This window comes from Macaca nemestrina, chromosome 13 (assembly GCF_043159975.1).
Source record: "Macaca nemestrina isolate mMacNem1 chromosome 13, mMacNem.hap1, whole genome shotgun sequence".
Classification (NCBI taxonomy): domain Eukaryota; kingdom Metazoa; phylum Chordata; class Mammalia; order Primates; family Cercopithecidae; genus Macaca; species Macaca nemestrina.
This window is the reverse complement of record NC_092137.1, coordinates 74,337,606-74,363,102: the sequence shown is the minus strand read 5'-3', so window position 1 is coordinate 74,363,102 and position 25,497 is coordinate 74,337,606. Positions and strand designations below refer to the sequence as shown.

Below are 25,497 nucleotides of genomic sequence, written 5' to 3'. Positions count from 1 at the left end.
ATCACCCATTCTTTCCTGCAAAATCCCACCAAAGACTCTGGGCCATGCTCCCACCCTTCCTCTTCCGTCTCCTGACTGGCCCGGTGCTCCCCCGAGTGGCCCCAGAGCATGACCTGCCTCCTGTTTCTAGGATCCAAGTATAAACTTCTTTCCTGAAAATTATCCAGGTTCGCATGTCTTACCATATCTGATTAAAATAAATCCTTGGCCCATTTTAACACAATTCTCTGTCTTCCTTCTTTTGTGAGTTTTATGACTTTTGCCCACTACTATATATGACTAGTCATTTTTTAAATCATGAAGTCATCTTTGTATATTAAGGTTATCATTTCTTTATCACTTGTTGCAAATATTGTAGCAGTTGGAGCTCTGTGAATTATTAGCCACTGTTAGTGTTTAGATGACCACCCAGACATCTGAATGTATGTATGTGTGTATGTGTGCATGTATGGCTATATAAAACTACAAATGGGATCACATTACATATACATGCTATTCTGCGATCTGCTTTTTTCTTCTTATTCTTTTTTCTTTTTGAGATAAGGTCTTACTCTATTGCCCAGGCTGCAGTGCAGTGGTTTGATCACGGCTCACTGCAGTCTCAACCTCCTGGGCTCAAGTGATCCTCCCATCTCAGCCTCCCCAGTAGCTGGGACTACAGGCATGCACAACCACGCCCAGCAAATTTTTGGAATTTTTTGTAGAGAATAGGTTTTGCCATATTCCTCAGGCTGGTCTCAAACTCCTGGGCTCAAGTGAGCCTCCCACCTCAGCCTCCCAAAGTGCTGGCATTACAGGTGTGACCCACCATGCCCAGTCTGACCTGCTTTTCTTTCTTTCTTTTTTTTTTTTTGAGACAGAGTTTTGCTCTTGTTGCACAGGCTGGAGTGCAATGGCATGATTTCGGCTCACTGCAACATCTGCCTCCCGGGTTCAAGTGATTCTCCTGTCTCAGCCTCCCAAGTAGCTAGGATTACAGGAGCCTGCCACCATGCCCAGCTAATTTTTTGTATTTTTAGTAGAGATGGGGTTTCACTATGTTGACCAGGCTGGTCACAAACTCCTGACCTCAGGTGATCCACCCACCTCGGCCTCCCAAAGTGCTGGGATTACAGGTGTGAGCCACTGGACCCGGCCTGACCTGCTTATCTTAACTCAAGGATAACTCAAGGTATCCAGTTTGTATTGGCCTTGCAATTGTTATTATGGTACTTTATTACACTGAACAGAAACCTTATATTTTTATGGCACTAACTTTATTAACCCTTTAACTTAGAGGCATTCTAAGTGAGTTTGGTGTCATGCCCTACCTAGCTTGTTTCTTCCCAGACTAGTGTGGGTCTTCGACTTCCTCTGCTCTGACCAGCCTCCTGTGTACTTTCTGTTGGATTGGCCAGACCTGCTTCCTACCAGTTTGTCAGACTAATGCTATAAACAACAGACCAAAGGAAAAATCCAAAGGATGAGATGTGGCAGAAGCCGTATTTCCTACAAGAGATACTTTAAAAATATCAAAAGGTAAGGGTAGCCTGATTAAAAAAATAAGTAAAGTACACAAATAGGATAGTCACAAAGATGAAATTCAAATGTGTAAGAAGAAATAGGAAAAGAATGTTCAACCTCTCTAGTAATAAAATAAACACAAATTAAAATAAGATCGTATGTTTCCCACTCAGGCAGCAGGCAAGGATGAAAGAGACTAACAAAATCCAGTGTTGCCAAGTAAGCAGGAGAATTAGTGCCCCAAGCCTGTAAAAGTAAACATCAATGCAATCTCAAGGAGGTTACTGCGCCACTGCACAAATATGTGAGAAGAATGGCCTCTCCCTGTGGTTTACAGAAGGGAAATGTCTGAAAGCACTTACTGTCCATTGATAGGGGACTGGTTAAATAAATGATGGCAGAGCCATACATACAGCCTCAGAAAATGAAGTCCGTTGACACAGAAAGCTTAAGAAAAGCAGGTCACAGACCAGCATGTATATATAATGTGACCCAGTTTGGGTAAGATTTCATAAAGTCATACATGCACACTTACACATTAGGGTGTCTGAACGGATGGTCATCAAACTGTTAACTGGTTATCTCTGAGATTTCAGGCAACCTTTTTAACATTCTTTAAATTTTAAAAAGAATTGTTTAGGAAAAAACAACACTTTTCATTTTGGAAGAAAATACTCCTTTTCTCCACCCCAAACTCTAGAAGCTCTGGGATCCAGATCACCTCATAGTGCTCTTGCTCTCGCCCACTTTCCAGGGCCCCCCAGCTCCTTCACCTCTCTAACACTGTGGGCATGCCCTTTCTGTGTGTGTTTCACCTAGAAATCCTCACAACAGCGTGCCAGCAGGAGCTGTCCCTTCTTGCTTCTCAGTCTTGGATGCAGGGATAGAAAGCAAGCGGAGAAATGAAATCCCAAGGTGGGTCCATCCATCCCCAGGGGGAATGAGCTACACCCGGAATCTGGGAGCCCTCTTTCCAGGGGAATGTGCTGGTGCCTTTACCTCATCCTCAGCCCCTGGAAGCCCTGTCTGCCCAGAACCTGACTAAAAGGCAGAGCAGACAGCCAGCATCATCCCTTCAAGGAAGCCCCTACCCAAGTCCAAACCTCCTCTCTTCTCCATCTGCACGCACTCCCCTGGTGATGGCGTCAGCCTCACAGCTCTAACTATAAACCATGTGCTCTCCAGACCCTCCTTGCCCCCTGCCTACTCCACATCTTCACCTGCACATCTAGCAGGCATCTTGAAACAGGACTCTTGTTTTCTTACTCCTAAATTCAGCCTTCCCCTGTTACTCTACATCTCGGTCCATGTTACCAACACTCACCCAGATGCTCAAGCAAAAAGCCTTGGAGTGCTCCTCAAGTCCTGCTCATGTAACAATCCAGCCCGTCTGCAAATCCTCTTGGCAGTCCCTTCCACATCATCCAAAATCTGTCCCATTAACACCTCCCCCGACTCCTGCCCAAGCTGTGTCCCCTCTGGACTGGATGGCGGCCCCAGCCTCCTCCTTTGCCTCCTTCCTCTTATTTCCTCCTGTTCACCTCATTCTGCCCCCACCATCACACACTTCATTCTCTAACTGCAGCAGCAGGAGTGTATCTAACTTTACAATGCAATCTTACTGCTGCCCAGCTGAGACGCCCTCAACAGCTTCCATCACAACCCTGCAACCCTGCCCTGGCCCTCAAGGTTCCCTGTGAGCTGGTCCCTGCCGGCCTCTCCAATCCCACTCTCCCTGCCCCTTGCAGTAAGTTACTCCCTTCCTGATGTTCCCTGAACATACACCCAGTCTGCTCCCCGCTTGGAGCCTGCACGCATGCTGGTCCCTCTGCTTGGAGCACTCTATCCCCAGAAAGTGGCTCCCTCACTCTCTTGTGCCGTTCACATCTCAACTCAAATGTCCCCTTCTCAGAGCAGCCTCTCATCTAAGATAGCATCTCCTGTTGCTTTATCCCTCACCCTACTTCATTTTTCCCTCTTGGCCTTCATTGCTACAGTACATTCCCACACATACTTGGGCAGGAACTTTGTCCGTTTCATCCCGCAGCATGTAGGGCAGTGCCTGGGCACAGCTGGTACTCAATACACATTTGTCCAAAGAATGAATCAAGGGTTTGTTTGCATTTAAATCCAAGTGTCCACAGAGACCAGGGCCCACGCTTTAGATAACTGGGCACTCCAGGTGCTTGAGGGGCTATATCCTGCAGCATCCCCCTAAGACACAGACACAAAGCTAGCCTTGTCTGTTCAAGGGTTTTCTGGTGATGGTTTTCTCTGGGAGGCGGGCGAGGGCAGGCCATCTTGCAGGGAACCTTTCGGAGTTCTAAGGGTCCTGTCTCCAGGTCCCTCCCTACCCTCAGCCCACCTTTCTGAACAGACCACGGTGGGCTCCCTCCCACAGTTGCCCCACAGGTGGCGCTATGACAGGGCACAGGTTTCCTTACCACGGTGCACCCATTGTAGAGGTTATGCTGGTCCTTGTGGGCGTGGGCACAGAAGTCCATGCAGGCCGTGACTCCTGCGAAGGGCCGTCCTTCCTTCAGCCCCAGACGGCAGTCAATCGCTATTTCCTCGTTGGTCACCTATGTAGATGGCCAAGGAGAGGTGCTCACATGACCTGAGGTGAGTGGCCCTAATTCTGCACCTGGGGAGGCCGGGTCTTGGAAGGAGGGATTTTTTTTTTTTTTTTTTTGAGACCGAGTCTCGCTCTGTCGCCCAGGCTGCAGTGCACTGGCTGGATCTCAGCTCACTGCAAGCTCCGCCACCCAGGTTTACGCCATTCTCCTGCCTCAGCCTCCCGAGTAGCTGGGACTACAGGCGCCTGCCGCCTCGCCCGGCTAGTTTTTTGTACTTTTTAGTAGAGACGGGGTTTCACCGTGTTAGCCAGAATGGTCTCGATCTCCTGACCTCGTGATCCGCCCGTCTCGGCCTCCCAAAGTGCTGGGATTACAGGCTTGAGCCACCGCGCCCGGCCGGAAGGCGGGATGTTAAGGATGATAGTCACCTTGCCCTTTGACTGCAGGAGGGAGGTTTTCTGGCTGAGAGGCCCCAGCTACAAAAAAGTTACTTTCAGGCTCTTGTAGGAATTACTTCCTTCTTTGTTACCCCAAGTCCCCTTGCCTTATCTAGGAGATACAACAGGGGTGACAGGGGAAAGAAACTCGGATTGGATATCAGTGGATACCAGACCAGAGGAGGTGGATGGGTTACCAGGGGAAGGGGGAAGACCAGGATAGAAGAGGGACAGTGTGGGATGCAGGTAGCCTGGTATAAAAAAGGGGTTTTTATCAAAGAACTACATCATATTGCTTTACTTCTGGACTGGGCTCTTCCCATAAGAGAGCAAGAGAGCCCACTCTCCTACTTCCCAACTTCAGAGCCTGAGCAGAGATGTGGACGGTGACATGTGGGCAACAAAAGGCCCGGGGCCCTTACCTGGTTCTGATAGGCCTGAGGGGCCAGTCGCTTGTACAGGGGAGCGACTTCGGTGGCCAGGTCCTGGAAACTCTTCCGGAGCACTTCTTCCTGCAGAGAAAGGAGCAGTCACACATCCAGAGCAGCCCCGCCTGGTAGACCCTGCACCCCGGAAGTGGACTGGCATTCCTGAAGCATCGTGGGCGAGGCTGGGAGGGAGGTGTCATCCGGTGTCTTTCCGGTCTTTCCTTCAGGAAGGTGTGGTGCTGTGTCCACTTCACAGCTTGGGATACTGAGGCTCCCAGGAAAAGCTGTGGAAGCCACGGCCTGAAGGTCTAGTCATCCTGACGGCTAAACTACTGCTCCTTCAGGATCCCACCCAGTTCAGCCCAGAACACCAGTTTCTTGCTTTCGCGTGCTGAACACCCTAAGTCAGAGGTGAAGCATAGTGGGAATGAAAAAGCCAAGAGCAACAACTGTGGATCCTTCCTCCCAGGCTACAGACAGGAAGAGAGAGGCAGGCAGGATCCATGCTAGAAAGTCCATAGCCAGTGCAGGCCAGCCCAGCCCAGAGCCTGTCAGGAGCCAGGGATACAGACTTCAAAGCTCCAGCTGCTAGACTCGTACTATATTGTGTTATTCACAAACCACATGTAGCTACAGAAATACAGATGAATACTAATTTTTTTTTTCTTTGAGACAGAACCTTACCGTGTCACCCAGGCTGGAGTGCAGTGGCACGATCTTGGCTCACTGCAACCTCCATCTCCTGGGTTCAAGCAATTCTCCTGCCTTAGCCTCCCAAGTAGCTGGGATTACAGGTGCCCACAACAATACCCAGCTAATTTCTTTTATATTTTTAGTAGAGACGGGGTTTTGCCACGTTGGCCAGGCTGGTCTCAAACTCCTGACCTCAGGTGATCTACCCGCCTTGGCCTCCGAAAGTGCTAGGATTACAGGTGTGAGCCACCATGCCCAGCTTGAATTCTAATAAAAATTAAAGAAATTCAGTCCCTCAGTTACACTAGTCCCATTTTAAATACTCAGCAGCTACACATGGCTCCTGTATGGACAGCAGAAAATGTTTCCACCATCACAGAAAGCACTGCGGGACAGCACTGCTCTACGTGAAGCCACAGCCCCTGGTGACATGTGGCAGAGAGTTCCAGGTATCCACAGCCTGTCTGGCCCTCCGAAAACAAGCAGGGCTTGAAGAGCTCCTAGGACACCATGAGCACAGGCACATAGGGTTTATGAAGAAGCAAGCAGGAAGAGAGGAAAGAGAAAAAGAACCAAGCACACAGAATGAGAAATGGAAGGTGGAGACCTACAGCTCAGCTATACATCCAGTGGGGTGGCCAGGGCTGCCAGCCACTCTTGATCAGGCCAGCCTGGGCCAGTGAGGCTAGTGAGCTCTAGGGACACACAGGCGTGGGTTTCAATCCTGCCTTCACCATGAACTAGCCACATGGCCTTGAGGAAGCTATCTGCCTCATTTGTAAAGTGAGAGGTAACAGTGCCTAGATCACTGGGGTGGGGGGATCATGAAATCATCTGAGAAACCTGTGAGGAGCTTAGCACGTCGTAAGAGCACAGGAAGTGGCGGTTGGTAGAATAGGGAAAGAATTTGAAAGAAATTAAGCCAATGTCTTTCCATTCCTGGTAGTTCTTAGGTCCTGGTGGCCCCAGGGCTCCATTCATTGAAGCAACCACATCTGCTGCTTGTGGGGGAGGGTGAATCTTATCATAAATAAAAATCTAATAACAAAACTATCTGAAGGCCTATTAGACTATTTTGAAGTCTAAAAGCCAGGTCTGGGGTAAATAAAGAGCTCTGAATTTGAAAATGCTTCTTTTTTCTTATGAGGACCCAAGCTTGGCAGCGAGAGCACAGAAGGTGACATGCGCTTTAGTGTACAGAGGGTGACCCTGCGCCATGGGAAGTGGGAAGTCCTTCTGGTACTAGGAGCTTGGAGAGATTTGGAAGGTTGCAACTTGAGTCCAGATATTTGGATATTTGTCTGTATTCTAGCAAAGGAAGCCAGCACTCCACGCGCTCAGGAGCCCAGGCAGGAGGGAGGTGAAATGGCAGACAGCCTGGACAGGCTTGTGCCTTCCTTGCATTTGGAGCTGAGTGGAGACCATTGCTCGGGAGGGCCTTTGCCGTGCAGGCATCAGAGGACGAACAACAGTGGGGAGGCGGCCTGAGTAGATGCTCCGGCTCCCACAGCCTGAGGGTGCCTTTCCCTGTTGTCTTGGGGCTGGGGGAGGCCCTGCAGGGCAGGGGTCTGGGTAAAGAGCCTGCAGAGAGGAGGTGCTGTGCCTAGCGGTCGTACCGTGCGGACACTAGTCCACAGCCTAGGGACCAGGCCAGGCCCCCAGCATGGAGACTGCAAGGGCCCGGACAACTGCCCAGAGACGTCTGTCTGGCAGCCAGGCAGGGTGGGAGATGCCTCGGGAAGTACAGCAAAGACCCAGAGGGTGGCCCACATGCTGGAGATGACCTTTCCCGCTAAACCTCACACCCAGAAACGTGTCCTGGGAAGATGGCGGGGAGAAATGACTTCTGAGAGGGCCAAATTCTGACAAGGAATTTGAATATGTATCTTTGATATCTGGAATATTTACCTAAAAGAGATGGTTTAAATTGGAAGAGCCTGGGGGCACCCGTAACTGCTAAGTCTAATTTTTCACACTTGGTGGCCTCCACACACCCCTCATTTCACAGCAAGGTAAGGTGAGCTTTTAAAAAAACGAAAACAAGTTCCACTTCCTGCACATCTGAGTCATGGCGTGCCAGTCCTACCTCCCGTTGGACTATGAAGGGCGCCAGGTGAGAAAGGGTGGGAGGCAGGGTCCCCGCCCAGCTCTGCTCACCTCTTTGGGATTGTCCCCTGCGAGGCGGAACTTGCGAGGTGTCTTGCTCCGAGCATATTTGCAGCCGTTGAAGTACATGCTCCAGGAACAACCAAAGGAGAAGGAGGCACCACAGGTGTTGGGGTCTTTGCCTTGGCAAGCGCAGGTCCGGCTGCAACACACAGCACAGGTCAGGGATACAGATGCAGTATCGCTTCGTTCTGGAGTATTCCTCCTCCCTCAAGAGGTGGCCCTGCTGAGCCCTGGCACCCACCAGCCTCCCAGTGACTGAGACCCATCCTTCCCTGCCCCCAACCCTTTTCTCAAGTTTCCTTGAGTAGAAAGCCAGATCTAAGCAGCCTCTTCTGCCCCCACCACTGAGAGCCTGTAGGTTTAACATTGAGTCTGTTGCTGGGAGCAGCACATGGATTTACTGAAGTAAGAGGGAAGAATCTGGTAAAAACCTATTAAGGTTTATACTTTCCCTTAACTCTAATATCTTAACCAGCTCCAACACAGACCACATGAACAGGGAGATGATGTGAGCCCCAGGGTTTGAACGTGCCTATTTCCTATAGCCCAGATGCTAACAGGCCTTTCAACAAAGTATACTGAGATGAAAATTAATGCTTAATACAATCTGGAAACAACTCAAGTGCCCCGAATTGGGGAATGGATAAGCAAACTGTGATAGACCCACACAGTGGATTACGACTCAGTGATAAAAAGGGACGAGCTACTGACACACACGTCAACACAGATGAACACTGAAAACACTATGTTCAATGGAAGAAGCCAGACTCAGAAAGCTACACCCTGTATGATCCCATTTATGTGACATTCTCACAGAGGCAAACCTACAGAACAGGAAACAAGACTGATGGCTGCCCAGGGCTAGGGGAGCGCTTGCTTATAAAGGGCACAGGGCACTTGGAAAGATGAAACTGTTCTATATCCTTTTTTTTTTTTTGAGACAGAATCCTGTTCTGTTGCTCAGGCTGGAGTGCAATGGCACGATCTTGGCTCACTGCAACCTCCGCCTCCCGGGTGAAAGTGATTCTCATGCCTCAGCCCCCTGAGTAGCTGGGATTACAGGTATGTGTCACCATGCCTGGCTAATTTTTGTATTTTTAGTAAAGACGGGGTTTTGCCACGATGGCCAGGTTGGTCTCGAATTCCTGGCCTCAGGCGATCTACCCGCCTTGGCCTCCCAAAGTGCTGGGACTACAGGCATGAGCCACCATGCCCGGCCCTGTTGTATATCTTGATTGTGGTAGTGGTAGCTATGTGACTGTAAACATTTGTCAAAACTATATACCTAAGAGGATGAATCGTATTGTAAATAAATATATCTTCATTTTTAAAAATGGGAAAAACTCTAATAAGGGCAGGGTTTTTTTTTGTTTTTTTTTTTTTTTTTTTTTTTTTTTTTGAGACAGAGTCTCACTGTTGCCCAGGCTGGAGGGCAGTGGTGCAATCTTGGCTCGCTGCAACCTCTGTCCCCCGAGTTCAAGAGATTCTTCTGTCTCAGCCTCCTGAGTAGCTGGGACTACAGGCGTGTGCCACCACGCCCGACTAATTTTTTTATTTTTAGTAGAGATGGGGTTTCACCATATTGGCCAGCCTGGTCTCAAACTCCTGACCTTGTGATCCACCCACCTCAGCCTCCCAAAGTGCTGGGATTATAGGCATGGGTCATCACCCCTGGCCAAGGGCAGGTTTTGTAAATATCTTTGATACCTTCTATTTGTGGGGCACATGTACTTCACACTTGCTAACATCATTAGTGCCAGTATATCAACCTGGGGTTTAACAGTGAAGTCAAATTAGCAGACCCTCCAGAGCCAGAGCTAGAACCCAGCTCAAGCAAGATCTATGGATATGCCTTCCTCAACCACAGTCCTAACTGTGCAAGACAAACAGTGCTGCAGAGAGGGCCCCTAGGAGCCTTCCCCCGGGTTGCCCGCAGTCTCCTGTATTTGCTGCCCAGGACCCTATAGGTGGGCCCTGGCCCTGCAACCCCCTGCTACGTACTCATCATTGAGGCCGCATCTCCGGCTGGTGGGGTTCCCATACTTCCGGAGGGTGTCAGTGAGCTCCTGGTAGAGGGTGTCTCCGAGGCTACGGGGAATGCCCTCCCAGGCCAGGATGAGGATGACGATCACAGCGTTCTGGCAGTGGTGGCCTGCCCGGTGCCGCACCAGGCAGAGCAGCTTCTCCTCCAGCGTGTGCCTGCGGATCACCTGCAGGGATGCAGGTTGTGAGGGGCAGGAGCCAGGTACCGGTGCGCCTCTGCATGGTGCCACCCCTCCCTCTGTCACACAGACCCAGGGCGCAGGTCTTAAGGGCAGGGTTCTAGGGACGTCATGCCCTGATGACAGCAATCTCACAAGCTAAGAGACCATTATTAGGGAACAAACAGGGAACATTACTGGGGAACAAATGTTTTGTTAGGGAACAAAAACATAAAAGTTATTTATTTAGAGTGACATAAAAGATAATTACCACAAAATCTAAGGTGCTGATGACTTACATAGGCTTAGGAGTAAAAGTACACAGATAAAAACCGTAAGCCAAAATACAGTCAGATTTTTATGTTATCCTAAAACATTTGCAGAGAAAATGCCGCATACCTGTGTGTTTTTAGTTAACATGCAAGGGGCTTGGCACTGTGGAAAACAGTCTGGCAATGCCTCCAAAAGCTAAACATAGGATCACCACATGATCCAGCAATTCCATGCCTAGGAATACACTCAAGGGACCGAGAGCCGGACTCAGGCAGATCCCTGAATACCCACGTTCACTGCAGCACTATTCACAACAGCCAAAAGGTGGAAGCACCCCCAGCGTCCATCGGTTTATGAACAGGTAAGTACGACATGGTATAGACAGACAACCAAGTATTACTCAGCCTTCATAAGAACAAAATTATTAAGAGAAACAAAATTCTGATCCATGTTACAACATGGATGAACCCCAAAAACATGCTAAATGAAATAAGCCAGACACAAAAGGACACATAGTGTATGATTCCACTGATATGAGGCACCCACAACAGTTCCATTCAGAGAGACAGAAAGTAGATTAGAGTCTACCAGAGCCTGGGAGAAGGGAGAATGGGGAACTATTGTTAACGGGTGCAGAGTTTCAGTATGGGATGTTGAAAAAGTTCTGGAAATAGACTATGTTGATGCTTGTACAACAACGTGAATGTACTTAATGCCACCAACCTGTACACTGAAAAATGGTTAACATGTTAGATTTTATTTCTACACACACATTTTTTTTTTTTTTTAAAGAGTCAGGGTCTTACTCTGTTGCCCAGGCTGGATTGCAGTGGCATGATCATAGCTCACTGCAGCTTCGAACTCCTGGGCTTAAGCGATCCTCCCACTTCAGCCTTGTTGAGTACCTAGGATACAGACACATGCCACCATGCCCAGCTAACTTTTTAAAAATTTTTAAGAGACAGGGGGTCTCACTATGTTGCCCAGGCTGGTCTTGAACTGCTAGGGCTCATGTGATCCTCCTGCCTCAGCCTTCCAAAGTGCTGGGATTACAGACATGAGCCACTGCACCCAGCCTGTTTATACACTGTTACCACAATTTAAAAATGTACTACACCAAAAACCATTGAATTGTATGCTTCAAATGTGTGAACTGTATGGTATGAGCATTATATCTCAATAAAGCTACCTTTTTTTTTTTTTTTTTTTAAGCGAGAGTCCTGGGCATCTACTGCTCTGCTGCTCAGGATCCAGGTCTGAGGTCTGGGTTCTCATTCACTCCCAAACACTGTCCTGGTTTATAAAAAGATGTCAGGGCCAAGAAGCCTGGGAGCTGGGGAAGGAGGTGGCTGAAAATTGCCAGAGAATGCCAGATAATTCCGTGGCCAGAGAAGATGCGGGGGCCTCTGGGCAGGGGAAGGATGAGGGTAGACTGGGAAGGGCTCCGAGTGTCAGGCTCAGGGGCAAGGCCTTGAGGCAGGGGCTCCACGCAGGATGGTGAGCAGGGGTCTTACATAAAGAGTTTCATGCTTTAGAAAGGGGACGGGGCAGAAAATCGGGAGAAGGGCAAGATTGGGAGACCAGCTGGAACACCACTGACATAATGCAAGCAAAATGAATAAAGTCCTAACTACGGTGGGGGGGTAAGGAAACAGGAGAAAGAATGGATTCCTGAGGCTGAGGGACGAGGAAAAACCCTGAGTGACTTCCACACCTTGTGGCTCAGGAGACTGTGTGGGCATGGGTGTGGTTTACTGGCGAGTTAACTGGGAGCACCCTGAGGTTGAGGTACTTCAGAGCAGGAGTCTCTGACCCCCGGGGTGCAGACCTGTACTGACTGGGTCTGTGGCCTGTTACTAACTGGGCTGCACAGGAGGAGGTGAGCAGGAGGTGAGCAGCAGGCAAGCACAGCAGGAGGTGAGCAGCAGGCGAGCATCCGTTACTTGAGCTCCACCTCCTGTCAGAGCAGCAGCAGCATTAGATTCTTATAGGAGCGCGAACCCTGTTGCGAACTGCGAATGTGAGAGACCTAGGTTGTGCACTCCTTAAGAGAATCTAATGCCTGAATGGTCTTCCACGAAACCAGTCCCCGGTGCCAAAAAGGTTGGGGACCACTGCCTTAGAGCACCTGAGTGGTCTCTAAGGATACCCCCCCCCACCGAGTGGGTCTGGAGGTCAGGAGATGCTGGGTTGCAGACAGACCTGGTCACGAGTGGGTCCGTGCTGGGAGACATGACAGGTAATACAAGGGGTAGCCAGGCAGGTAATACAAATGAAGAAGGTGGGCCGGATGCAGGACTAGTGGGTGGTGCGGACAGCGGCAAAGTGAAAAGCATCTGCCCACGAACAGGGGGAAGCCAGGCCTTATTGCCATCGACTACCACGCGGGGGAATTCCAGCCCAGTGAAGCTAATTCTTCCAATTTTGCAAGAAAAAAATGGAAATCCAGATTTTACATAAAATCCCTCTCCAAAAACGTGAGTGCTCCATTTTTTTTTTAACTGCGGTAAAATATACAATTTATCATTGTATCATTTCAAAGTACACAATTTAGTGGCATTAGGTACATTCATATTGCTGTGCAACCATCACAACCACCCATCTCTAAAATTTTTTCATCTTGCAAAACAAACTCTGCTCATTAAGGAACTCTCCATTCTCCTCTCCTGAAACCACTGTTCTACTTTCTGCCTCTGTTTCTCTTTTTTTCTTTCTTTTTTTTTTTTTTTTTTTTTTTGAGACTGAGTCTCACTCTGTGGCCCAGGCTGGAGTGCAGTGGTGCCATCTCAGCTCACTGAAACCTCTGCCTCCTGGGCTCAAGCGATTCTCCCCACCGTCTCCAGAGTAGCTGGGACTACAGGCGCGCACCACCATGCCTGGCTAATTTTTTGTATTTTTAGTAGAGATAGGGTCTCTACTAAAAATAGAGACCTGACCAACTGGCCAGGTTGGTCTTGAACTCCTGACCTCAGGTGATCTGCCCGCTTGGTCTCCCTAAGTGCTGGGATTACAGGCGTGAGCCATTGTGCCCAACCTACTTTCTGCCTCTGAGTTTAACTGTTCTAGGTACCTCATGTAAGTGGAATCATATAGTAATTATCCTTTTATGGCTTATTTCACTTAATGTAATGTCCTACCCATGCTGTAGCATGTGCCAGAATTTCCTTCAGACTCTGAAAGGATACTCTGCATGCTGAACAAAACACATCTCTGGCCATGAATTCCTGCTCTGAGGCCCAGCAAGAATGGTGCTTCCCCACTAAAGCATCAATTATATCATTCTTTTGAAATGTGTATTTTGGGTATCAGTAACACCTGAACACAGTATTAAATCAGATACTGTGTAGAACTCCCTGTGTGATTGCCTGGATTCCTGCAGATTAGGCTGAGTACATCACGGGCATTGACACACATTTGTGGACACTGATAAGGCTGTGGTCTCTGTGACTAGGGTTTGCGAGGCACTAAGGTCAACTTCCGCTCCTGGCCAGGAGGAACACAGCCAATCACACTCATGGGAGAGGGTTCAGAGCACACAAGTCACCCAACCAGTCATGGCTGTGACTGAGGCCATGCTATTCTGGCTTCCCAAATGGCAAACACGCAATGTCATTGGACACAAACAGACAGCTATCTGTGGCCCATCCTCACAGGCCCGTGGGTCCACTAAAAAAACTAAGAAAACAGCGCAGAGGAGTTCCCTACCCACACCCCTATGAAGAAGCCTGGCAGGGTAACACACACAAAAATGTCCAAGTCAAAGGCTGACAGAGGCAGAAAAACATCCATACCTGAGTAGAGCAACAGAGACGGCTCCAACTCAGCCACAGACTCCTCAACAGCTCATCCAGCTTCTGGGCAGAATTCCCTGAGCACCAGACCAAGAGTAACACAACCCCCAGCAGAACCCCAAACCTGTCCTCCCACAGCTCCCAACACGGTGCTTGGTTCTAACACCTGTGGCCTCCTAAGTCTGTTTCACTGTGTCCCTAATGAGCCTACAAATACCTGCCTTCTGACCTCCGTGACCTTTACACACCAGTACAGGCAGCATCTCTGGAGTTCTTTCCCAGAGCCCATCTTGCTGTACCAGGTGTTGCCTTTGGCATGCCTCTGTTGTTCTGAGCCTTCAGAGTGCAACCAGGGCACGCCTGGAATCTTCCACATTTTGTACAGGCCACCTTAAAATCACAGATGACCAGAGGGCTCTCGGGGCTGACCCACTGCTTCCTAGGTCATCCTATCAACACACATTTGCTGGGTACCCATGATGTGCCTTCACTGTGGCCCCGAATCCTGGCCAGTCAAGTGTAGAACATGTGAGGCACACTGCTTTAAGCTGAAGGTATGGTTGGGGGCTAGGGAGAGGCTCAAAGAGGCACAAATCCTGGTTGGAAAACAAAAGCCAGGCTCTGGACACGGGACCAGGCAGGCAGGGTGGGGACATGCACAGGAGGCACTGGATGCCTGTACTCACCTGTGGCCACAGAACTGGCTCTGGGCTCATGACACTACACTGCCACCAAGAATAATCCATCCTTCTAAGGATCTGTGGGTCACTTTCCCCACAGGGCAGGAAGAAGGAGCACCCAACCCCTCTCCAACTTCCAAAGGAGGTGGAACTCTCTAAACCAAGCCCTCTTATCAAAAGACAGGGTATTTGGCAGCTCTGTAGCCAAAAGAAAACCCCAGAACTCTACCACACTAAAGGAGATGGCTAGGAAAAAAAAAAAAAAAAAGCCCTCAGCACTGCCATTTTCTTGCCACTACAATAGTTCTGTAATTGACCACCCATTTGCTCCTCCCATTAAAAAAAAAGGTATTTCCTCTCCTTTTCTCTTCATTCATCAGACATGGGAAGTCCCACCCTCTGCAAACACTATCAGCACCTTCTATACTCACCCACCAGGGCTCGGTGACACCCACGAGCTGTTCCCTACTTGAATGTAACTTCCAGTTCACTGCACCCCACGCACCCTGATCTGGGCATCCGTCCACAGACCCCAGAGCAATGGCATACTGAGGACCAAGTTCCTGCCCCTCCATCCTCCTGCCTTCCTCTCCTAGCCCCAGGAACTGGCCCTGCTCTCTAGGCAAACATGCTCTTCCCAGCCCTCAGTGGGGCCACATGAGCCCTGGGCAGGGCTTATTGCTTTACCACTGTATCCGGGGTCTAGAAACGCATCTTCTTTAATGCCACCCACAGGACCAGCTATTCTTTAAGGGGCCAACTATTTTGAAGCTGGAAAAGTCTCCAACTCTACCTATGCTCCAAGATCTTCATTTTTATGTCCAAGACTTTGGAATTCCTCAATGACTGCATGAATTAGCAGGAGAAGGTGGCAGCTGTCACTCTAGGGCTGACATCTTTTTTCTGATGGGTTCTCTGGGGAGGTTACACCCCACCATGATGAGCCACATCAGACTTCTCACCGCAATGACCACCTCTCACGACGGTGGGGGCAGCCTGCTTCTTCATACTTATGAATACATGAAGTGATTCCGGATTCTTTGGTTGTACATAATTCTGCAATGCTAACTAAAAATTGCTAAAAATAGTAAACTTGGTAGTTCAAGTTCAGACGCCTTTTATTTTCACCAAACACAAAGACACAAAGGCACAGAGTGTATACCAGGTAAAAACAGGCACATATGTCCTATGTATGTTGTAGCATATGTCAGAATTTCCTACAACATGCACAGATGGACGTACACTGACAGGGATAGTTATCTTACCCACCTCCCTCACAGCCAGCCATGGGTCTGTCCACCCAGCCCCTCTGCCTTTGCCCACACAATTCTCCTCACTGGGAATGCTTCCTCCCTCTCCTCAGCCTGACTAATAATGGACCAGTCAGTATTCATGGCCCCCGGCACGCCCACCTCGGGAAACCTAGCCTGAGCATTCCTCCTCCTCTGAACCACAGCATCAAGTCTGCCTCTCAATGACTGCAGTCTCCACGACTTTCTTTCATGTGTCTCTAGAGCACAAACAGGCTGAACACAAGGACCGAGCCCTCGTCTTCCACCCATACCCACTGCCCAGCACAGCACGAGGCTGAGCTTGCAGGCACCCGAGGAACCTGGCTGCTCCTCCTCAGCACTTGTTCTGCAGAGGCAGATGCTCTGCTATTTAAAGATCTCCCTGTGGACTGGGAGGGCAAGGTCAGAAGGACTCTGTTTGGTGACTTAGGGTCTGAGTCACTGATGTTCTCCCTGTGGAGATATCTAGGCTGCCTGGTAGGAAACTGCTTAGAAGCAGGGCAGAGGCAAGACGGGCCCACAGTGCTGCCCGGAGCCCTGGCCTCTTCCCTCAGGTTGGATCTCAGCATGCCAGCCTTCAGGTTTGTCTCTGGCTTCCAAGCAGCAGACAAAAGCACTGGCAGCTCCAGGGCATATGGAAGAGGACGAGGAGTCTGAGAGTCCACAGTGGGGTCCACCATCGGGTCACGACAGCATCTCCAGCTTCCTCTTTCCTACCCCTCCGGCCCTGAGCCACAGGGACAGGATGAGCCGAGTGTGAAGACTAACATAGTTCCAAGGCCGGCCCAAGACCCGGGGACTGGCATTTAAACAAGATGAGGACAAACGGCTGAGGCTGGGGGAAATGACCCTAACCCTGAGCCAGATTCCAGCTCTAAGGCTCCCCTGGACAGCCAGCATGCTGTCTCCGACACACCCACCTGGCCCCCGCCCCTGCCCGCTCAGCTACACGCAGCAAGGGGAACCAGGCACAGCCGTGGCTCGTGAGTGGGCCCGACACTCACCCACTTTGCAATGGGGCAGCCGCGGGAGCTCTTTCCCTCCTTCCCCGTGTAGATGACCTTCTCGATCCGGATGGCTTTCCCCTTCTCTCCATACCTGAAGAGGGAGACAGAAGCCACCATTAGCACAGCAGAACCCCAAAGGAGAACAACTTTTGGTCAGAAGGCAGCCTCAGTGTGCTTTTGTTTGAGTTTCTGGTTGCTGTTGGGGCAACAGAAAAGAAAGAGAAAGGTTTAAATGTCATTTGGTACCTAAAGGCTCTGGAGACACAGTGGCCACTTCCAGGCTTCCAGGTTCACCTGCCCCTTCTCTGCTCCTGCCCATCGGGCCCCCTCTGATCCAGGGCAGAAGGAGAGTTGAGCAGAATGTCCCTGATTGTTACCTCCTAACTCCAGAAGGGAACTGAAACTAAAGGCTAAACACGGGCATTTGTATCTAGCCGTTAGCTGAGTCACCCTGAGAGTTAGCTATTTATAAAAATAACAAATAAAATAAATGGGGGAATCCTTATTATTCTCTTTGAATAATCCCCAGCTGACATTTGACCATGATGATGACAAACAGCTGAGGCTGGGGAGAAGTGGCTCTACTAAGCCCAAACACCAGCTCTGAGGTTCTCCTGGACAGTAAACACATCTGGTTCCTGTACATGCCACCTGCCCTGGCCCCCATACACACTCAGGGCATCAGAACCCCAGCTCTCCAGGACCGTCTAATCAACCACACTATATTCAAGATGGTGCAACTGCGGCCCCTGGAGTTGAACGGACTTATCCAAGGTCACACAACTACAAAGAGGCAGCAGTGGTCTAAGCACAGCCCTGGACGTCAGACAGACTGGGTTTGAGTGCCAGCCCTGCCATTTTCTTGCTATATAACTGTGGCCAAATTACTGAACTTCTCTAAGCCTCAGTTTTCTCATCTGTAAAATGGAAATTAAAATGGTCCCCACCTCCTGGGCTTGGTAAAGATCAAACAATAGTCCACAGGGAGTATATTATTTAAAGTACTTTGAAGTTCCTGGCATGAGGGAAGAGTCCAATAAACAGTAATTATTTTTAATAATGTAAAAAATCTTACAGAATCTTATTTTTAACAGTTTTTTAGTTTCAGGTGCAATGTCATATCACCTGCAGATAATGGCCATTTGCCACCCACTCCTTTCTATTCTTTATATCTCTAGCCTGACTCTTGTCTCTCTGAGACGGCCAGGTGCTTTTTTTTTTTTTTTGAGACGGAGTCTCACTCTGTCACCCAGGCTGGAATGCAGTGGTGCGATCTCAGCTCATTGCAACCTCTGCCTCCCAGGTTCAAGCAATTATCTGCCTCAGTCTCCCGAGTAGCTGGGATTACAGGCGCCCGCCACCACGTCCAGGTAATTTTTGTATTTTTAGTAGAGACAGGGTTTCACCATGTTGGCCAGGCTGGTCTTGAACTCCTGACCTCATGATCCACACGCCTTGGCCTCCCAAAGTGCTGGGATTGCAGGTGTGAGCCACGCATGGCAGGCCTGGCCAGGTTTCTGAAGGGCTTGCAGGCATCTCTGCTTACTTCCCAACTTTAACTGAAAATGTTTCCAACAATTCATCACTGAGCATGAAACTGGCTAACTTTGGGAAAGAGACAGATATGAAGGGTGCTACTAAGAGTCTCCTGTCCTAAGGATTTTAATTAAGAATTATTTTTATAAAATGTATTTTTTTTTGAGACGGAGTCTGGCTCTGTCGCCCAGGCTGGAGTGCAGTGGCGCAACCTCGGCTTACTGCAAGCTCCGCCTCCCAGGTTTATGCCATTCTCCTGCCTCAGCCTTCTGAGTAGCTAGGACTACAGGCGCCCTCCACCTCGCCCGGCTAGTTTTTTTTTTTTTCGTATTTTTTAGTAGAGACGGGGTTTCATCGTGTTAGCCAGGATGGTCTCGATCTCCTGACCTCGTGATCCGCCCGTCTCGGCCTCCCAAAGTGCTGGGATTACAGGCTTGAGCCACCGCGCCCGGCCTATAAAATGTATTTTTAACATATAAGGAGACAGATGATTAAATGTTTTTTATTCGATCAATTAACAGCATACTATTTTAACAGCTTGTCTGAATCTAACTATCCTTGTATTTCCGTAATAAATTCAATTTGATCATGGCATGTTACTTTAATATACTATTTCATAGAGCATTAACGTTATCATAGCTTCTACAGTTCAGAATACACATATTCTTTATCTTATCCACTCCACTTCTAGGAATCTCCACCCCACAAATAACTGTACAAATGCACCAAGCTTTAGGAACAAGATAATTCACTGTCTCATCAACAACAGAAAAATGAAACAACTTACATGTCTACCATGAGACTGGTTAAATACATTATAATAAACCTCACCAAAAAAAACATCAATTTTCATGCAATGAAAAACCATGTCCCATCAAAAATGATTAGGTAGAATTGTATGTACTGACATGGAAAGAAATTAAGTGGGGGGAAAAGCAAGCTACAGACAGTGGGTATATTATAATGGACTACATTTGGTTTAAAACTTCTCTATATACATATTTAATACATTTATATCTGTATATATACAAATATCTTTGTAAATGCTTAGAAAATATTGAAAAATAACATCAAACTTTAGAGCTTTACTTATTCTTTAGACTTTTAAAGCCTTTGGTTCATTTTTGTAATTGAAAAAGAGAACAGAGTTTATAATTTTTTTAAATTAACTAATTAATGTTTTCAAACAAGCTCTTGTCAGCCCACAAAGATTTTTTTAAAATGCTAATCTAAGGTTCCTCTGAGTTCCATGTTCTCTATTTCACTCAAGATCTTAGCAAAAGGATGAAAAGTGTTTCTGATAATTACAACATTAAAATTCTAAGGCTCTGTTAGTCTCTTATAGAAAGTGTTTGGAGACAGGACTCAGGAGTTTATATAGCGTGGTCTAGATGAAGAGTTAAAGAACACATAATGCTGCTTTTGTCTGGTTCCTGGACAACTTTCATTTCAACAAGCATTTATCAGGAAGCCACCCATAAGGGCAGGGCCTGGGCCCCTGGTGTGTCCTGGAGATCTCTGTCGGGAGAACAGCCTGAGGTGACCATACTCCTCTCGCTGAGACGGAAGCACTATCGCGTTCCTCGCAGGAGGGTGAGCTGAGGACACTGCCACCGCTTTCCAACCAGGTCCTTCCCCACCATCCCGCCCCTGTGAGAAATGTGTCCTGCAGTGAACCTCGCATTAGACAAATAAAAGGGCCAAGCACTGTCTGATCAGCTAGACTTAAAAAAAAAAACAACAAACAAAACAGAACTGTCTCTTTGTGTTTAAAGACAGCCAATCAACTCTCACTTTAGCTCTTTCTTCTTAAGTGCCTCACTTTTTGGCCTATCATGAAGAGGCCCTTCTAGTATTCAGATTAACTATCAGACCCTCAACTAAGTCTGCATAGATAGCCTGAAATCTTATTCTAAAGGATAACTAATCATCCAAGCCAATCATCTTATTCTAAAGGATAACTGGCTCTTCAAGGGTGGTCCCAGAGCCAGCAGCATCAGAATCCCCTAGAAATTTGGTAGGAATGGAACACAGATTCTCAGGTCCCATCCCAGACCTGCTGGGTCAGAAACTCAGGTGGGGCCCAGTCATCTGTGTTTTAACAAACCCTCTAGAGACTCTGAGGCCCACTGAAATCTGACAACCACTGCTCTGAGGCTTTGCCTGTTCAGGATTGTCTCTATCACACAGTAACAAGACCAGTTTCCCCAAATCTCAGAGAACCTGCTAGCACAGTGTTGGTTCTTTGTTTCTAGAACAAGCTTTTAATGAACTCCTAGGCTGCAGAGAATCTCCTTCCCAGACAGAACACACAAGGCTCTGTGCTGTGCACCGGTCTCATATACGGGTTTGGCAACTGACTCCAATTATCTATGAAGATAAGGACCTGGGTACCCACAAAGTATGAAGCTTATAAATAAGTTGGGAAATTTTAGGATCTGCTTTCAACCTTCCCCTCCTTTCTCCAAATCTTTACTGGAAAAGCTAAGAGAACCAGGTTTTCCTGATTTCAGTTTATTTCCCCTCCCTGCCTTCAGCCAACTCCTGACAGCAGAGCAGTCCTGAAGAGAAAGGGTTGAGGAACAGTCTAGGAAAAGAGACAGCCTAGACCTGCCATTCACAAACTATACCCACCATTCACAAACTAGATCCCTACCCAGGGGATTTGCATCAATCACTCATTACTCCCCTTGTTCCAGAAAGGATCTTATGAAGATATCTACAAGATAAAACTAACGAGTGATGAAATCAGAGTAAAGGGCAAAAAAAAAAAGGTACGCTGGCATACAAAATACAAACAGTGGGATTTTGTGTGTATTTTTGAGAGATAAGCCTGGAATATCTTGTTATATGAGAAATCCAAAAAAGGCTTGTTAGGGTCATGTCAAAAACAAAACAAAATAAAACAAACAAACAAAAAAACCCAGAAGAATAAACCTGAATAGGTTCTATGGGCCAAAGATGAGAAATTACCTTCCTCCTGATGGGGTACACAAATCTGGCTCCAAGTTTACTAGCAGGCAACATAAAGATGGAACTGCAATCTGTTACATGATTTGCAAGGTCCTTAAGATAAAAATAAACCAGTTGCTAAGGAAAAACACAAGTATTCCTGGTCTTGAGAGGAATTCCTCCCTTGGATCAGTTTCTGAAGAATCTACAGCTGGCTGTTATTTTTAAAGCAATCAGGGGGGGAAAAAAAGACATATTTCAACCTTATCTTACCAAATTTCAAAGATCTCTTGATCCTTGTTTCAAAATACTTTTCTATAATGAAAAGTTGTTTAAGAGAGCTGTCTGGAAATCTTATAAAATTGTTACCTCAAAATGCCCCAGAACAAAAAACCTGCCCCAGATCAAACTTGTACATTTGACTCCCCTGCAGCAAATGATAGTGTCAGGATTCCTTACAAAAATCACTGGCCCAGAAGCTGCCTGGTCTAATCTGCAAACTACAACACACAGGGATGTGAGCACATGCAGGCAAGCATGACAACACTTACACAGCTTCAAATCTGTCTTATGCTCATTGACTCAGAAGTGCCCTCATACCAGGCTAGAATTTACAGATTGGTGAATATAAATGTTCCAGATGGTCTAGGAAATTAAGAGTGATGACTGTAGATCACTGTCCTCCATGTATCTTGCTTTTCATTTATTCAGAGAAGCTGTTGTAGTCATTCAGTTCAAAATCATGTTCTGTGCTACACAGACAAGAGTATCTGGCTCCTTGCCAGGCACGGTGGCTCATGCCTGTAATCCCAGCACTTTGGGAGGTCAAGGCGGGCGGATCACCTATGGTCAGGAGTTCGAGACCAGCCTGGCCAACATGGGGAAACCCTGTCTCTGCTAAAAATACAAAAATTAGCCGGGAGTGGTGGCGCATACCTGTAGTCTCAGCTACTCGGGAGGCTGAGACAGGAAAATTGCTTGAAACTGGGAGGTGGAGGTTGCAGTGCGCCGAGACCATACCACTGCACTCTAGACTGGAGGACAGAGCAGATTCCATGTCAAAAAAATAAATAAAAAGTATTTTGCTCCCATGGTCAGACAAAATCTGGTTCCCAAATCTGCAGCAACTCTAAGCCACGCAGCTTTTCACGTATTTGTATGTATATGTATGGGCAAGCATATGCTTATGTCTACATCATCTTAGCTTTTATTATTAAAATACTAACGCGGCCGGGTGTGGTGGCTCATGCCTGTAATCCCAGCACTTTGGGAGGCCGAGGCGGGTGGATCATGAAGTCAGGAGATCAAGACCTTCCTGGCTAACACGGTGAAACCCCGTCTCTACTAAAAATACAAAAAATTAGCCGGGTGTGATGGCGGGCGCCTGTAGTCCCAGCTACTCGGGAGGCTGAGGCAGGAGAATGGCGTGAACCCGGGAGGCGGAGCTTGCAGTGAGCTAAGATTGCATCACTGCACTCCAGCCTGGGCTACAGCATGACTCCGTCTCAAAAACAAAACAAAACAAAAACTAATGCTTGTTTGAAAAAATGCAATTAGTGCATTTGTCTGTGAGGTAGTTAATGACTGTCTACCTTTTCTGTAGTACTCATGACAAGCACTAAGTCTTTCCACACATCAATTCAGTTTATCCTCATGACACTCCTACAGTCTTTTTATCATCAACTCTATTTTGCAGATAAGAAAACTGAGTCACAGAAGAGCAGAACAACTTGCTAGAGACTCAGCAGTGAGTGGCAGGGCCAGGACTGGGCCTCAGTCTGGCTCAAGTCCCTGCTCTCAGCCCCGGAGCCACAGACTGGAACTCAGAGAGTTTACTAACTGCTGTGGACATGCACATGGGTTTCCAAGTCTCCATCTATATGAACTGCTCAAAAACCACAACTAGTAAACAGAAACCCTAGAGTCCTGAATTTGAACTGGGAGTGTCAATATAAACTCATGATGTATGTAATCACTAAGCAATAACAAGAATGAAAAATCCATAGATTCAACATAGCTCTTTCTACTTAAGCAGCCTAAAAACAATGAACAACCCCGTGTAGTCATGAGTGCCCCTAGTAGGCAGAGTCTGTTTTCTAAATACTTTTTCCTCCAAAAAAAAGAACCGGGACTTCTTGGATAAATGTACAACGTGAACCCAGGATATCTTGTCATATGAGAAATCAAGAAAGTTATGAAAGACTCCTATGATCCTGTCCAAAGGATTTAGGGGACAACCTGAGTAGGTTCCCACTGGTCAGGAGTGAGATATGACATTCCTCTTAGGGGAGGTAAAAAATTCTACCCATGAGGCAGTTTTGGAAAAAAAGGAAAAACAACCTGATCCCAATCAGGGCTTTTGGTCTAACTACCAATTTACAGGACACAGAGGCATGCGAAACATTATAAATGACACCACAATACCACGGGAAAGCTGTCAGCAAAATTCAGGCTGTAGGAAACTAACTCTACAGGACATAGAGCCATATAACCATGTTTCTTCAATAAAAACATTTCAAGATAGAGAGAAGCAGGGGTACATGAATTGGGCAGACCTACAGAATGAAAGAAACCCAGAAACAATGGAAGTGAGGATCCCACAGTCAGCCTTCCATAACCCAGTTATCAGGGCTTCCTTTCTGTATGCTTTCTATTACAAGGCAATGAAAAATGAGAGGTGCTTAATATCCACGTTCCATTAACAGCACACCCGTTTCTCCTTGGACATCTGTGTATCACTCACCGCTCCTCCATGAGTTCCCGGATAGAGGCGACTGTGGGGCCAGATCCCAGGTGAGTATAATATGGACCTTCATCTTTCTCCACTATTTGTTCTGCAGAAACACAAAGAGTAAACATTTTTGGAATATTAATTAGTCAATATTAATTTAGAAAGGCAAACTACCAACAGGAAAGTTAACAGGCATGCTAGAAAACAGGAAACCCACATGCTTATGAACATGTGAAAAGGTGTTCAACTCCAGTAGAAATCAGGAAATACACATTAAAATCACAATAAAACACCACCACACATGGACCAAATTGGCAAAAATTTAAAACTCTGATAAAACCAAGTGCTGTCTGTGATCTAAGCACTTTGGGATTCCGCCTACCATTGTCCAATGAAGCTAAAGAGTTGCATCCTGCATGACCCAGTAATTCCATTTCTAGACACACACTCAAGACCAGCAGTCAGCAAGCTACTCTCCTCCAGTGAGCCACCGCACCCGGCCAAAAACACTTTGTTAAGTGACAGAAGCCCTCCTGGGTAAATACCCAACCAAACTGAAGACAGAGGCTCAAACAGATACTTGTATGCCAATGTTCAGAGCAGCATTTATTCACCACAACTAAAAGGTGAAAACAACATAACCATCCATCAGCAGGTGGTTGGATATATGAAATGTGTATGTCCGCCGGGCGCGGTGGCTCAAGCCTGTAATCCCAGCACTTTGGGAGGCCGAGGCGGGTGGATCACGAGGTCAGGAGATCGAGACTATCCTGGCTAACATGGTGAAACCCCGTCTCTACTAAAAATACAAAAAACTAGCCGGGCGTGGTGGCGGGCGCCTGTAGTCTCAGCTACTTGGGAGGCTGAGGCGGGAGAATGGCGTGAACCCGGGAGGCGGAGCTTGCAGTGAGCCGAGATCACGCCACTGCACTCCAGCCTGGGAGACACAGCGAGACTCCGTCTCAAAAAAAAAAAAAAAAAAAAAAAAAAAAAAAAAAAAAAAAGAAATGTGTATGTCCATATGACGGAATATTAGCCAAAAAAGGAATGAAGTTTTGATACATGTTATTACATGGATGAACCTTAAGAACATTATGCCAAGTAAAAGAAACCAGACACAAAGGACAAATACTGTAGGATTTCACTGATATGAGTTATCTAGAAGAGGCAGGTTCCTGGAGACAGAAGGTAGATGAGAGGTTTGCAGGGGCTGGGAGGAGCAGGAAAT

The 25,497-nt window shown here is 47.5% G+C and overlaps 1 protein-coding gene across 3 annotated transcripts in view; it reads right to left on the bottom strand.

The window, feature by feature from the left end:
• The window catches only part of LOC105465279 (tet methylcytosine dioxygenase 3), a 125,375-nt gene that overhangs the window by 9,612 nt on the left and 90,266 nt on the right, over positions 1-25,497 (bottom strand). For all 3 annotated transcript variants that reach the window (XM_071076929.1, XM_011713627.3, XM_011713629.3), the window contains 6 exons: positions 24,282-24,372; positions 17,048-17,141; positions 9,808-10,016; positions 7,795-7,945; positions 4,939-5,028; positions 3,948-4,085 (listed from right to left, as the gene is read on the bottom strand). In XM_071076929.1, coding sequence (XP_070933030.1) covers positions 3,948-4,085; positions 4,939-5,028; positions 7,795-7,945; positions 9,808-10,016; positions 17,048-17,141; positions 24,282-24,372 — 773 coding nt within the window. The remainder of the gene's footprint in view (positions 1-3,947; positions 4,086-4,938; positions 5,029-7,794; positions 7,946-9,807; positions 10,017-17,047; positions 17,142-24,281; positions 24,373-25,497) is intronic.